The sequence below is a fragment of the Alligator mississippiensis genome, chromosome 7 (genome assembly GCF_030867095.1).
Source record: "Alligator mississippiensis isolate rAllMis1 chromosome 7, rAllMis1, whole genome shotgun sequence".
Lineage (NCBI taxonomy): Eukaryota > Metazoa > Chordata > Crocodylia > Alligatoridae > Alligator > Alligator mississippiensis.
Genome location: NC_081830.1, coordinates 61,205,868 through 61,219,460, shown reverse-complemented (window position 1 = coordinate 61,219,460; position 13,593 = coordinate 61,205,868). Strand labels below are relative to the sequence as shown.

At 43.7% G+C, this 13,593-nt stretch overlaps 1 protein-coding gene across 6 annotated transcripts in view; it reads left to right on the top strand.

The window, feature by feature from the left end:
• The window catches only part of LOC102567351 (glutathione hydrolase-like YwrD proenzyme), a 50,960-nt gene that overhangs the window by 31,505 nt on the left and 5,862 nt on the right, over positions 1 to 13,593 (top strand). For 5 of the 6 annotated variants that reach the window (XM_059731026.1, XM_059731023.1, XM_014602855.3 and 2 more), the window contains 3 exons: positions 6,533 to 6,620; positions 7,274 to 7,445; positions 9,123 to 9,285. In XM_059731026.1, the coding sequence (XP_059587009.1) occupies positions 6,533 to 6,620; positions 7,274 to 7,445; positions 9,123 to 9,285 (423 nt within the window). Of the gene's footprint in view, positions 1 to 3,733; positions 5,560 to 6,532; positions 6,621 to 7,273; positions 7,446 to 9,122; positions 9,286 to 13,593 lie in introns of those variants that run through there. The other variant, XM_059731027.1, reaches the window with a different exon arrangement.

Below are 13,593 nucleotides of genomic sequence, written 5' to 3'. Positions count from 1 at the left end.
CATTCCAGGAGGTTTCTGGCCAAGATACAGGACCTCCACTTAACCCAGGAGGTGCACAGTCCCACCAGAGAAAATGCCCTGTTGGACCTGGTCCTGGCCACAGGCGATGATCTGGTAAGGGGGCTCCAGGTCCTTGACCACCTGGGTGATAGTGATCATCGCTTGCTGGAATTCATCATCCAGCGCAGGGTGACAAGGGCCTGCAGCAAGTTGGTAGCCCTAGACTTCAAGAGGGCCAACTTCAACGAGTTGAGGAGATTGGTGGGAGAGGCGCTGGGGTTCTCGAGGGCAGGGGAACTCAGTGCCCAAGATCAGTGGTCGTTCCTTAAGGAGACGATACTCGGGGCCCAAGGGGTGATAATCCCAACAAGAAGAAAGGTGGGCAAGAGTGCCCAAAAGCCTCCCTGGCTCACCAAGGACGTCCGGGAATGCCTGGTTGCCAAAAAGGCGGCATACACCCGGTGGAAGGGGGGGCTATCTCCAAAGAAGAGTATACTTCCACTGCTCGGGCCTGTTAGGAAAGCTAAGGCGGACATAGAGCTAGGACTAGCATCCAAGATCAAAGATAATAAAAAGTCCTTTTTCAAATTGTCACAACCCAAGGGTGTGATTTTGTGTGTGCGTGCTTTGGCACTGCTAAATTATTTCCCGCCATGAGCAGCTTTCTTTGCAAGGTGCATTTCTCAGTTGCAAAAAGAAAACCCCGGTGCAAAGAAGTTCCTGCCACCCGCATGCAAATTTGTATCCCACTATTGGCCAGTTCTAAATTATTCCCACGTGGCGGCTAGCGATTGGCTTGCTAGCCGTATAAGAGGCTTGAGTGGTTTCCGCCCAAGTTGGAGGACTCCACAACCATCTGGAGGAGGAGGACTTCACGTCTCGTGAAGAACTCTAAGCGCTGCGGAGCCTAACGGGCCCAGCGTGTACCTTAAGAAGGCTATAGGGGTCTGATCAACCTCTGGCCTCTCCCCGTCACCGAGCGATCCCTCGACGAACCCCTTCCCTGCGTGCAAGTTCCACGGAGCCTAGCAAACTTCGTGTGAGTGTATCCAGAGCTCTTCTCCGAGTTGTTTTCTTCGGTTGACACGACGGGCTCGCGTTTTTAGAGCCTTCAGCCGGATTGGGCTAGAGTTCACGAGTTTAGAACTCTTGTCTGCTTTTCTTCTTTCCTGTCTGTAACTGCAACTCAAGCAAGTTTTCCTGCCTGCACCGTGACCATCTACGGTGTAAGTAAAATAATCTTTAATCAACCGCTAAGCGTCTGTGCCTAATTCTAGTCCACCGGCCTGCATTCCCCGACCCGCATGCCAGGGCTGCTGGCCACAGCCCGCCGCACGCCCCCGAGGGCCTCGGACCACTCCTGGCCCGCATGCAAATATATAGGGAGGATGAAGAAGGCACTAGGAAATGTGGAGCCCCTGCAAAATCTGCTGGGCAATCTGGTGTTTGCGCCAGAGGAGAAGGCAGACCTCTTTAACAAATTCTTCACCTCCGTTTTCTTGTGTAGGGACCGGGACTCCCCCACCGTGTTTCAAGATGGACTCGAGGGGAATGCCCCAAGACCTAAGGTTGAGGAGGACTGGGTTAGAGTGCTTCTGGAGGGGCTGGACGTGTTCAAGTCAGCAGGTCCAGATGCTCTCCACCCCAGGGTGTTGAGGGAGCTAGCAGGGGTTATTGCAGGGCCCTTGGCACAGCTTTACGAGCACTCGTGGTGCTCGGGCCAGGTTCCAGGTGATTGGAAGATGGCCAATGTGGTCCCCATCTTTAAAAAAGGATGGAGGGAGGACCCGGGCAACTATAGGCCCATCAGTCTTACCTCAATCCTGGGGAAACTCTTTGAGAAGATCATCAAGGAGCACATCTGTGATGGGCTGGCATTGGGGATGATGCTCAAGGGCAACCAGCACGGTTTCATTAGGGGCAGGTCATGTCAGACCAACCTGATTGCCTTTTACAATCAGGTCACAAAAGCATTGGATGCAGGTGTCGCCGTGGGTGTAGTCTTTCTGGACTTCAGCAAGGCCTTTGACACTGTCGACCACCCCATCCTCATTAAAAAACTAGGTGACTGTGGCATCGATGCCTACACAGTCAGATGGATTGCAAATTGGCTAAAGGGTCGTACTCAGAAGGTGGTGGTGGATGGGTCATATTTGACCTGGGGGGAAGTGGGCAGTGGAGTCCCCCAGGGCTCGGTCCTTGGGCCCGCACTGTTCAATTTCTTTATCAGCGATTTGGATGACAGGGTGAAAAGCAACCTGTTCAAATTTGCTGATGATACCAAAATTTGGGGTGAGGTGGGCACACTACTAGGGAGGGAAAGACTGCAGCAAGACCTGGATAGGTTGCAAGGGTGGGCTAACAAAAAAAGGATGCGTTTCAATACGGACAAGTGCAGGGTGCTGCCCTTGGGCAGTAGTAACCGGCAGCACACTTATCAGATGGGAAACTCCCTTCTTGAGAGCATGGAGGCAGAAAGGGATTTTGGAGTCATCATTGACTCCAAGATGAACATGGGCCGACAATGCGAGGTCACGGTCGGCAGGGCTAACCAGACCTTATCGTGCATCCACAGGTGCATCTCAAGTAGGGCCAAGGAGGTCATCCTCCCCCTCTACGCGACACTGGTCAGGCCACAGCTGGAGTACTGTGTCCAGTTCTGCGCACCTCACTTCAAGAGGGATGTGGACAACATTGAGAGGGTCCAGAGAAGGGCCACCCACATGATCCGGGGACAGCAGGGCAGACCCTACAGTGAAAGGCTACGGGACCTGAACCTGTTCAGCCTTCACAAGAGAGGGCTGAGGGGGGACCTTGTGACTGTCTATAAACTCACTAGGGGGGACCAGAAGGGTTTGGGGGAGACCTTGTTTCCCCTAGCTCCCCCCAGGATAACAAGGAATAATGAACACAAGTTGTTGGAGAGTGGGTTTAGATTAGACATCCGTAAGAACTACTTCACAGTTAGGGCGGCTAGGATCTGGAACCAACTTCCAAGGGAAGTGGTGCAGGCTCCTACCCTGGGGGTCTTTAAGAAGCAGCTTGATGCCTACCTGGCTGGGGTCATTTGAACCCAGTTCTCCTCCTGCCCAGGCAGGGGGTCGGACTTGAAGATCTACAAGGTCCCTTCCGACCCTACTTCTATGATTCTATGATATCCCACATGTACACCCACACACATTCCCCACATACACCCACACACACCCCTCCACCCCCGCCGCATAACCCCACCATGTCCACACACTCCTATACCCTAACTACTCCTCCATACACCCACCTACCCCCCCCCCAATATACAAGCAACCCCCGCCTCCTCCCAAAAGGAGTATTTCCTCGGCAAAGGAAAATACTTCCCGTGGCAAAGGTCAGGGATTAGGGTGCAGGACTTCTTGCCCCAAGATTGTGACCAGGGGGTAGGACTACCCTTGCGGCCCTTGACACCTCACCAAAACTTGTTAAGTGGCCCTCCAGCCTGAATAATTGCCTACCCTTGACCTGTGTGCATTACTAATTATGTGTGTACACGTGCATTTCAGCTATATGGTCAGGTTAGCTCTTCATGTGCAATTATGCATGTACGATTTATATGATTATTCAAGTCTAACATAAACAGTCCTTCTTTGTTAATGATTAGTTAATTGCTTACATATTTTAAGATAAATCACAAAAGGTAGGTTCAGATCTAGATTTTGAGTACCAAAGTTTAAACTGGTTCTTTTTTCCTGATATGTAGGTTTGGTTCAAACTTCTTGAAGCAAAGAAGAAGCAAGACAGTAGAGCTGTGCGGAACAGCACCATTTCGTTTCAACTTCCGTTTTGTTGTTTCGATGGAACAGCATTTCATTTCGATATTTCATTTCATTTTGAAGCACTGCTCCATTTTGTTTCCCTGAAACTGTTTCATTGTTTTGATGCTGTTTTCAACGTTTTGCCCGTAGGCTATAATGGGGAATGGAATCATGAAAATGCCTATAACTTTGTCATTTTGTGTCTGATTTGTATGAAAATTGCAGGGATGGTAGTGCCTTTTGAGGGCATGAAGCCTGCCAGGTTTCAAGGAGTTAAGTGCAAGGGTTTCTGGGAAACTGCACCTCAAAGTACTGGCAAGCAAAACTCGTGTCACTTGCTGGCAGCAGCAGCATCCTGTCATCCCATGGACAGATCTGGGGGTTCGCACCCCCAGATGGCTGTGGGGCTGTGCCCCATTCCTCCCAAGGGTGCGGGCCCCCAGATCTGTGCTCGGGATGACGGGAGGAGTCCAGCAGCGCTGGGAGGGCAGGTTGAGCTCCGTGGGGATGGCGGAGCCGGCCAGAGCACAGCCCTGGCTCTCCCCACCTCCCGCCACCAGGCTGCACTTCAACCGGCTCCACCAGCCCCATGGAGCTCAGCCTAGCGGCAGAAGACGAAGCACTGCCCTGGCTCTCCCCTGCCTCCTGCTGCTGGGCTGAGCTCTGTGGGACTGACAGAGCCAGTCTGAGTGCACCCCTGGCTCTCCCCCACCTCCTGCCACTGGGCTGCACATCGAGTGGCTCCACCAGCCCCATGGAGCTCAGCCTGGTGGTGGGAGGCAGCGGGACAGCCAGTGGCAGAGCCGCTCAGAGCACAACCCTGGCCAGTGGCTCTCCCCCGCCTCCCGCCGTGTGACAAGCCTCTATGCCTGTGGCAAGAAAAGAAAGTACAAGCAAAATTCAACGTTGTCATTTCATGGGCCTTCTATTCCCCTTAAAGGGTTTTGTGTAAAATGGTACAATATTCCTCTGCCTTGCACCACACACAGTCACTGGGTCCCCCTGAGCCCTTTCTCCCACAAAGGAAGACATTTTGGTAAATTAAGCTACATGAGAATTGTTATTATATAGGAAATACTTATGCATTTTTACTTCAGCATTTGTACCTGTTAAAGTTTTCTTAGTTTTTTCTGATACTGAGAATTATTTGCTTGGGTGGATAATTGAGCTTCAGAGCATGTGAGAGGATGATATTTTCATTCTTACAATATGAAAAAGTATGTCTTGCATATACATGGAGCATACGTAGGAAAACTGTGCTCGCATGCCTAGTTATTAACTAAGGCATGCTAAAACACAGTGGTGTTTCCCTCATTAAAGAATATGCTCCCTTTAATCCAGGACTTGATGGTAATCTCATTATTTATGGAGTAACACACCCACTCTGAGTAATGTTCCTAAATTTAGAAACAAAGGAATCTATCGGGCACAGTTTACATATGTTATTTTGAAATAGCTGAATATGTCAGGGCCCAGACTTGCAGAGATTTCTCAGGGGAACCTCTGATTGACGTCAGAGAGAATATTGCCCAAAGTAAAAACCATAGAATGCAAAATACATAAATAGTCCATGGAGCAGGGACTGAAATGTAAGTGAACACTGGGTTTACAGGGTTGGGTGTCTTCTTCAGCCCTCTCTCTGGCCTGATTAAGCCTGAATTCTTCTCTGTGAAGTAGTCCAGCAATGCTGAGAATTCCTGGGTAGCCTATAGTCTGCTTAGGGGGCACACGAACAAAGCGGATGATGTGGGTTTGAATCCGTTCAGGCTGAGGTAAGTATAAAATCCAAGCCATATTCTGGGCAACTGTTCTAACCACTGAGATAACAGGGTCCCTCAGTGGCTGTTTTTTGTTTAATGAAAGCAGCTGCATGGGCTGCTGTTTTGTCCAAAGCTAGATTCGTTTGGTCTTAGGCAGGTTGTGAGCCTGCTGACTGGCTTGGATCTCTTGGGGGTTCTGAACAGAGGAACATCTAGTTTGGTTTTAGGATTTTGCTTGAGCTTAGCCATGAGCTGGGCATGGAGAAGCTCAGCTCAGGTGACAGCAAATCCATACAAAACAATCCCGTATAGATCACATCCTTGGGCTTAAGTGCTTAAAGCAGAACATGATTGGAATTCAGGCACCTAAGTCCTTTTGTGCATCTGGGCCTTAATTCTGTACTTCAGGCATTACTCCTGCCTTTTCTTATGGGAACTGTAGAAGAAGGGCTCCCCTTATCTTCTGATGCTTCCAGCACACCTTTGCTGGAGCTGCCTTTGGGTCCAAACATGTAAGGTGCCCACTTCCAGTAACATCGTAAAGAGATGCTAAGCATCCCCTCAGCTTCCAGTGGAAGATGCGGTCTCTTATATTTTGTGTGCGCTGAGTAAAATGAGTCCACAACTTGGCTCTGGATGTGGTTTTGGTGTGCACAAGGGCTTGGCAAAGCAGACGTCTCTAATTCTCAAGTAACATTTACCCTCATGAAGGACTGGTATTTCAGCTTTATGGCAATAGTTGTAGCTGAAAGCATTACAACTGATGGTAGGTCTAGGATATAGCATAGGCAGTTGTTTATTAATGTACAAAGTTGAGAGAGAGAAAAGTATCATTTTAATGTTACCTGATTTCCTGTTTCTTTGAAGAAATCCCAGTTTCTCTTGCACTGTTAATGTGGTATACAGCACAATAGTTTATAAAATGCAGAAAACACATAAAGTGTATATATTTAAAAAATGGGAAAATAACTTATCTTGTTCCAGGGTGTGAATGTTTGGGAAATACCTCCAAATGGACAAGGGATCACAGTTCTGATGGCCCTGAACATTTTAGAAAATTTTAACGTTAAAGGTATGAGTTTCATTGCAATGAATTTTTTCTTTGGAGAGTAATTTAAGGAGACATAAAAGAGAAATTTTCAAAAAGGTTAAGGTTGTCTTTCAGGTCTCAAGAGCATTTTCATCAAATCAAAGTACAAGCAGAAATGAGAACAAAATGGCCATTAAAATAATGTGTTAAATAACTTTTACAGATAATAAGTTAACTCCATTAAGTTAAACAGTACAGTAAAACAAAGTACAGTAGAAGCTAAATTAGGAAGGTTTTCTGCTATGTAATACATTACTGCTTGGATTTATTCTTTTGGAAATTCTGAAAGAAATTTGTAAGTTTAGCAAGTAGTGTCATAAGTTACAAAAGAAGCCCGACTATAGCTTCAGAAACTGATTTAATGAATGGCTTGATATCAGTTCAGAAATGGTGTTTGTTCATTCTGTGTCAAGTTCTGTAGAAGATTTAATACAATGAAAAGCTACAGCTAAAATTTGAGGAGCAATAAATTTAAAGTAACAGCATGATTATTTCCTTTGGGTTCATAAAAAGGATTGACCAAATTAATTCCTGTTAACACTGGTAAGACAATGTTTGTACGGAACAAAAGAACATTGAACATTTAAATATTATTAAAGCTACATCTAATGTGATTTTGTTGTTGCCATTTTCAGAAATGGGCCATAACACTGCTGACTATTTACATGTACTGATTGAAGCTTTGAAACTCAGCTTCTCTGATGCTTTCTGGTTCTGTGCTGATCCTCAAAAAGTTCCAGTGCCAACAAAAGAATCTCTTTCCAAAACATATGCTAAAGGACGCTCCGAGTTAATTGATTTACAAAGGTATGCACTGCCTTCTTGCTTGCTTTTAATAATGTAAGTGCTTTTCTATTTATACAAGTTGCTGGAGTTCTTCATTTATTTCTGTATATTTGGTCATTTAACTAAATGTACTTTATGAATTGCTGTTTATTTTAAAACAAATCTCCCTGTGTATTAAATTACTCAGTGTAAATCACCAAAGTATACTATCATACTTTATATATAGATATATATCTAAAAGATAAAATAACATGATAAGAAAAATATCAAATACGATTCAAAATAGGAACAGGTGACTCATTATAATCAAGGAATGGCTGTGCTTGTTTAAAATATACAGTATATAGCATATAAAAGTAAAGAAAACTACCCATATATTACAATAAGATTGATAGGCCTAAGAAGGAATCCCTTAAACTGTTTAAGTCACCCAGAAGTGATAGTTGATACTCTGGGCTAACACTTGAAATATTCTCTCTGACCTTCTATGTTAAAGAAACAGAAATAAAATTGCCTCTTGGCCCTGCCTCTCTTGATCTCAGCCATCCAGTGAGCCAGAGTTAAATGCATAATATGTGAAAAATAATTTGTGCAACTTTTCTTAACTGCAGATGTCTTGAATGTTTATCCATATAAAGTATAGGTCGATACCTACTGCCAGCAAGCCAAAATAAGAATTGCAGTATTGTTGAACTGCTAATTCTCTGCAGGGTAAACTCCAAGGCCTTCAATAGTGCCTCTGACAGGGAATTCAGTGACAGGCAATCTGCTTTCCTTTAATCTCCTATTTGCTAATGTGCATAAAAAGGTCACTGATAAATCCAATGCAGATAAAAAAAACTTGAAATAAATCCACTTCCCCAAGCACACTGCTGATGTCTCATCCACCTGATCAGTGAATGGGCATGACAAACTTTATTCTCTGTGTTGCTGTTAGTTCTGTTAGTAATAGGAAGGCAAGAATACAATAATTGGGAACCAGAGAGGTTGACATTTTGGTCAAACTCAATAGTAAGCCTTAAGAAGGGACCTACAGGATTGTTTGAAAGGGCATTTAAAATATATTTCATACAATAATGACTTACCTGAACTGCACAAGAGAAAGTGATGACAAATCTCAAAACCCAAGAGCAAAGTAACTATAGAAGTGCATTTCTGAATGTTTGTGGGGGTTTTACAGTACCAATGCGTGTTAGCCTGCTTTATGTACTTTAGATAAGAGTGTGTATATAAATTTGTTGGAAGGCTTACATCTGGACTTAACTAAACATTAGGGTACAATAGAAACTCTTTATTGATCTAGACATTATCTGATCCCAAAGGACTTTGGATTCATCCTGTGCTTTATCTTGTGTACGATGTCAGTTGGATCTTATAAAATTACAGGGGGAACTTTGTGATGCTTCTTTTGGGGCAGGTTGTGTTCTTCATTGTAAATTCAGAGTAATTCCTTTTTTTTCTTTGAAGTTACTCTCAAGTTATACTTATGCAATAGATGCTAGAATCCTGTCCTCTATCTTTATAGGCTGAAACAAAGATTTAGGGGGAAATTGCTTATATTATTCATGCAAATATTGCCCTTGACTTCAGTAGGGCTACTGAGCAAACATCATGATTTTAGCCCACATATCATGATTTTAATTGAAGTATAAAATAAGGATTTTAGTGCACATTAATATTTTGTTTTTCACATTTTAGAGCGAATAAAGATTATAAACCTGGAAATTCCTTACCAGCAGGGAGTGACACAGTTTACTTCACAGTAGTGGATGCTCAAGGCAGTGCCTGTTCCTTCATCAACAGCAACTATAAGAGCTTTGGCACAGGACTAGTACCAGATGGCTGTGGATTTGCTCTACAAGTAAGAATATATTTTCCAATGTAACAGTTTTAGTATGCATGAAAACTAATTCAAAAGGCAGTTAGAGAGCACTGTTATGCAGTACCCTATACTTAAAATACAGACATTTTTAGATGTATATTACTCTTGTTAAGTTTGGTCAACTCTGTCATACTTTGTATAAACCAGAGATCAAATAACATTTCCTTGTTGGGATAGTTTTTTCATTTCTTTTTCCATGTTTACCTCTCAGGATATCTACATAGGATTTTGGGACCAGGTGGGAGAGTTCTGGATAATATTACCCTGTGACTCAGTGCACAAGCTGATACAGAGGTGGAGATCTGCAGTCTTATTTGCCTCAAGGTTGGGGTGAAGTTTGGCATTCCCTACATTTTAGCCATTTTTGATAAAGAAGTTAAATTTAGAACTGATGAAATTGATGAAGTTTTACTTGTGACACCAGCTCCAAATTTTTTCCCAAAGATGCTAAAACTGTGCAGCATCTTTAAAATAAGCTCCCCCTTTATGAATCCCAACGACAGAAAGTGATTTTTTTTTCATTATTATCATGGAGCAAATTGAGTAACCCTATTATAGTAAACCCCATGGTCCTATACAGTTTGTTATAATTTGTTTGTACTGCACATATTTTTTCTTAAATTTGAGAAGAAAACCAGTGTTGTTTTCCATGGCTTTTATAGTGTTTATTTAGAAGCAACTGCTTCAATAAAGCAACATATATGCAGGTGGACATTCCATTAATTACACATGTAAGATTGCTACACATAGCGATGAACTAATAGATAAGTATCTATCATTAAGAGTAAAGAAAGGTTTGGGGAGAAATTGTGGGGATTTCTGTGTTAGCTATATTTTATATCTGTAACATAAACAGGTAAACTACTTGCCATTCATTTGCTTAATATCAGAACAATTTATTTATTAATATAAATACTAAACATTTAATCTAAACCTAAAATATCAAAGCATGTTCTGATTGTTAAACTCTTGAAAACAGAGGAGAAGAGAAACAGTTTAGGTTCTTTCAATGGATTTGTTGGGGGACGGTAAACTTTTGTGGCCCAAACTTTCACTCACTTTAAGGACCCAGTTTAAACCAACTCTTACATATGTGCTTTTTAACTGTTTGGATTAATGATGGGCCATGAACCAAACTATGAAATCTGAACACTCAAACACTTCTCTTGGTATTTTAAGCAAGTATTGGAAGAGGAAGTAGAGGAAGGATCACAAGAAATCCTCTGTACAAACTTCCAACTCACTTTTGTAGATTTAGCAGGTGTGGATAGTTTGCGACATGTGAACATTTAGTTCTGAACTGTACTTGAAATCTAGCTCTTTTTAGGCCCTCAAGGAGATATGTTGAATATTTATTTTATTACTTTACTGAAGTCTCCTAGTCTTTTGCTTCTTCCTCTAACTTGTCCTTTCTAGCTATTGTGCTACAAATCTGGGCCCTCACCCTCTTCAGGTGAGGTAGTAAAGTTGAAATATTTTTTGAGGGGAGTGCTGCTACTCTAGCCCTGTTGGTCAAAGTGGGCAGAAAATAAGGAATCCTTTACAGAGACTTTCTGCTTTTTCCTATTTGGATAGCCCCTGCCAATAACCTACACCTGCTGCAGGGCTACACTTGTGCAAAAATCAGTCTATCTAAAAATGAGAACTGTGTTAATTTTCTTTATTAGATAATGATAAGCTACAACCTTCAGATTACTGGCATCTTTTATTTACTGGAGATATTTATTTGGATTTACAACTGGTGAGCATCACTTTTTCCTTTTTTTATAAAAGAGTTGATGCTTCAAGCTCAGATTTGCTTGAGACTTGCTGTTACTAGCATTTAATTTGTAGTCATTGTCACCATATTGAAGTATCCTGCCAGTTTAACAACAGGTGTCAAATACCCTTGTAACTTATACAATACTTTCTTACATATACTTTGAAGTATATTCTCACTTGATTTATTCCTTGGGTGGTGAGAATGAGTTATTGTTGTCCATTTATTACAATATACAAATAGTAACATGTACAAATTGCAAAAAAACCCCTTTCAAATACAGTATTTTCCAATTGAATCTCCCCATATACAAAAAAAAATCACTGTAATCTTGTGCTAGTCACAGATTCAATATTAAACTAAGTGCAAAAAGAATAGATAAAACAGATTCCTTGTAAAGAACAGTTTGCTGCAAAATCTCTAAAATGTACATTGCTTTAAGAAAAATATTTTGAGCTGTCACTTTTATTATAGTTTCGAGAAAGATAAGATAATTTGGACATTCTGAATTATAAATGTATGAATACATTGAAGTGAATATTGCCAAAACTAATGAAAGATAAAAATTGTTCTGTACCTGGGGGGAAGTTAACTTTCCAGGTTATCCACATTCCTCTTGAAGTGCGGTGCCCAAAATTGCACGCAGTATTCCAACTGTGGTCTGACCAGCGCCCAATAGAGGGGAAGTATCACCTCCTTGGATCTATTCGTCATGCATCTGCTGATGCACGATAAAGTGCCATTAGCTTTTCTGATAACTTTGTCACACTGCCGACTCATGTTCATCTTGGAATCCCTTTCCGCTTCCGTGCCTCCAAGCAGGTCATTTCCTAGGCAGTCATTTCCTAGGTATGCTGGACATTTTTCCTCCCTAGGTGCAGCACTTTGCATTTCTTCTTGTTGAAATGCATTCTGTTGTTTTCCGCCCATATGTCCAACCTGTCCAGATCTGCTTGTAGTTGTTCCCTGCCCTCCGGTGTGTCTGCTTCTCCCCACAGTTTTGTGTCATCTGCAAACTTGGACAGAGTACACTTCACTCCCTCGTCCAAGTCGCTGATGAAGACATTGAAGAGTATCGGTCCAAGGACCGAGCCCTGCGGGACCCCACTGCCCACACCCTTCCAGGTCGATACTGACTCATCCATTACGACTCTCTGGGTGCGACCCTCTAGCCAATTCACCACCCACCGGCCTGTGTAGTCATCCAAGTCACAGCCTCTTAACTTGTTCACCAGTATGGGGTGGGATACCGTATTGAAGGCCTTCCTGAAGTCTAAGTAAACGATGTCAACCCCTACTCCTGTGTCCAGGCGTTTTGTAACCTGGTCATAAAAAGAGACTAGATTAGTCAGGCATGATCTACCTGCTACGAACCCGTGCTGGTTTCCCGTCAGCATAATTTGTCCTGCCGGGCTCTCGCAAATGTAAGCCTTGATAATTTTTTCAAAGACTTTGCCAAGGATGGAGGTGAGACTGACTGGCCTATAGTTGCCTGGGTCCTCCTTCCTCCCCTTTTTGAAAATGGGGACCATGTTGGCCCTTTTCCAGTCCTCCGGGACTTGGCCCGTGCGCCATGAGCATTCAAATATTCCCGCCAGTGGCTGCGCAATGACGTCAGCCAGTGCCTTCAGTACCCTCGGATGGAGCTCATCCGGGCCTGCCGACTTAAAGGCATCCAGTTCCTCCGAGTGCCTCTGCACCATCTCAGGGTCTACGCTTGGTAGTCTGGCATCTTGCTGCTGCCTCCACAATCCCAGTGAGAGACTTGTCTTGCCCCTTGCTTAGGAACACTGAGGCAAAGAACTCATTGAGGATTTCAGCCTTGCCCCCTCTGTCCGTCATCAATTGCTTATGCCCATTTAGTAGAGGTCCTATTCCACCCTGGGCCTTCCCTTTACTCCCTATATATCTAAAGAACAATTTTTTGTTATCCTTAACTTGGGATGCCATCCTCAGCTCCATGGTAGCTTTGGCCTATCTAACTGCCTCCCTACAAGCGCGAGCAGAGGAGGTATACTCTTTAGTAATCTCTCCCCATTTCCACTTTTTATATGCCCCCCTTTTTAGCCCGTAGACTGCTCTGGATTTCTCTGGTCAGCCAAGGAAGCCTCTTTTCCCCTTTTTCCCCGCATTGGGATCATCTCCCTCTGTGCCCGAAGGATCATTTCCTTAAGGCACAGCCACCCTTCCTGAGCTCCCAACTCTTCAAAACTCTTACTCTGCAGTGCGTCCTTGACTAAACGCCTGAGTTCATTGAAGTCAGCTTTCCTAAAGTCTAGCACTTTCACCCTACTAGTTACCTTAACCACTCGACATCTTATGGTGAATTCTGTTATTTGGTGATCACTGTCCCCCAGGTGACCACCAATCTGTAGGTCTCCTACCATGTCATCCCCCGTTGCCAATACCAGGTCCAGTATGGCATTCCCCCTAGTTGGGACCATGTACCTCCTGCGTCAGATGGAGGTCCTGTACACAGGATAGGAACCTGCGTGAACGGTGGGACTTCGCTGTCTGCGTCTCCCAGC